This window comes from Tupaia chinensis, unplaced genomic scaffold (assembly GCF_000334495.1).
Source record: "Tupaia chinensis unplaced genomic scaffold, TupChi_1.0 Scaffold147003_1, whole genome shotgun sequence".
NCBI classification, from domain to species: Eukaryota; Metazoa; Chordata; class Mammalia; order Scandentia; family Tupaiidae; genus Tupaia; species Tupaia belangeri.
Window position 1 is genome coordinate 160,856 of NW_006206856.1, and position 1,751 is coordinate 162,606.

At 53.1% G+C, this 1,751-nt stretch overlaps 1 protein-coding gene across 3 annotated transcripts in view; it reads right to left on the minus strand.

The window, feature by feature from the left end:
• Positions 1-1,751, minus strand: part of CACNA1D (calcium voltage-gated channel subunit alpha1 D) — a 342,768-nt gene that overhangs the window by 87,077 nt on the left and 253,940 nt on the right. For all 3 annotated transcript variants that reach the window (XM_006169292.3, XM_027768611.1, XM_006169293.3), the window contains 3 exons: positions 1,554-1,668; positions 1,023-1,092; positions 156-222 (listed from right to left, as the gene is read on the minus strand). In XM_006169292.3, the coding sequence (XP_006169354.1) occupies positions 156-222; positions 1,023-1,092; positions 1,554-1,668 (252 nt within the window). The remainder of the gene's footprint in view (positions 1-155; positions 223-1,022; positions 1,093-1,553; positions 1,669-1,751) is intronic.

A 1,751-nucleotide genomic window follows, 5' to 3' on the forward strand; every position in this document is an offset into this window, starting at 1 on the left:
GAAGGGGCCCATGGGCAGTGGGCCCCAGGGCCTCAGTAAAGCAGGGTCCCCCCCGGACAGACTGGCCAGCCATTGGCCCAGCAGCTGGCCACAGGGCGGTAGCAGAGCCACAGGGCTCACTTGCTGACAGCCTGTCCCTGCCACTGCCACCGTACCTGGCACATCACAAGGCGGGTAGGGGTCCTTGTCCTCATCCTCCTCGCGATAGTCGTCGATGGTAACCTACGGGCACAGAGGCATCTTGGGAGGAGGGGAGACACTGACTTCAACGCACTTCTGAGGGCCAGAGTGAAGAGCTAACCCTGCTGGCTGTGCAGCACAGGGCTTGGAATTCCTCTCCCAAGTGTGGGTGTGTCTGTGTGTGAGTGTGCAAGGACAGATGTCACCTGTACTTCAGATAGAAGGCCTGAAGGCAGGTGAGGGGAGAACTGGGGTAATCTGACCTGCACTACCCATGCCGCCCCTTTCCCACCCCAGCACGGTCACTCGCACTAGGAGATAAGCACATGTGAAGAGTCCTGCCTTCCCGCTAGACTGAGCTCCTCGAAGACAGCGACCTCATTGGTCATCCTCATCGTTGAATCCACGGGGTCTGACACAGGAGCCTCAGTAAGTATTCATCAGCTCACAGACCAACAAATGACCACGTCACCCTGACCTGTCATGAGTTTGACAGTGGAGGCCTGAAGCCACCCAGACCACCTGACCCTGGGACTCCCTCTGGAACAGACAGATGCTAACAGGACTAGGTCAGACCACACCATCCCAGTATAGCGGGGAAAACAGTGGCCGAATGAGCCCACTACATATCACACTGGTTCTGCGGGGAGATACTGGTTAATAGGCAGCTAAGTACCTAAAGGCAGCCAGTGTCCCTGGGAAGCCAGCATCTATGTGGCCTGCTATGCTCTTCACACCCAGATCTGATAGGAATGAAACATTTTCATGGTGTAAATGGTACGGATGTGGGAAGACCAACAGCATCACTTGAAAACAGAGAGGGGGATATCTGGAACAAATACCTTGTTGTCACTGTTGGCTATCTGGTTGACTTCGGGCTTGTTGTTCTTTTTATTTTCTAGGCTCTCTTTTCTACAGAGAAACCAAAGAACCATATTAGCACACATGAGAAAGCCAATCGAGAGTCTGAATCCATGGAGCTCCAGGAAGGGCAGACTGTGAGTGGGAATGACACTGACAGCAAGACTGCAGCCCCGCCCAACACAGAGCCTCCCGGTGCTGAGCATGGATCATTACAGATCCTCTCACTAAAGCTCTCATCCCAGAGCTGATCAGCGCTGAACGTGGCGTTTATTTTTATGATGCCAAAATTAACTACAATGATTATTTAAGCACAGGGACACGTGGCTCCCACTCTCAGCTCTGAGGGGTGAGAGTCCAGGGCCTGGCTTCTGCCTAGGAGTCCACTCTTCTGTCTGCAACACATGGTCACCTGTAGTCACCTGCAGCTAGAGTGCAGCACGATGACCCCATCAGGCTGGGACCCTCCAGGTGGCCCCCTGAGCAAACACCTCAGGTGAAAGTGGGCTTACCTAGCGATCTTTTTCCTTTCCTTTTCTTCGGCTTCCTCTTTCTGTGCAGTGTTCAGACTTTCAGCATCAGCCAAATTGTCTACAGCGATGGCCAAGAAGACGTTCAGCAGAATATCTGATTTGAACATTTTAAGGGTGCAATCGTTTCTCAAAGTGTGTGTGTGTGTGTGTGTGTGTGTGTGTGTGTGTGTGTGTGTG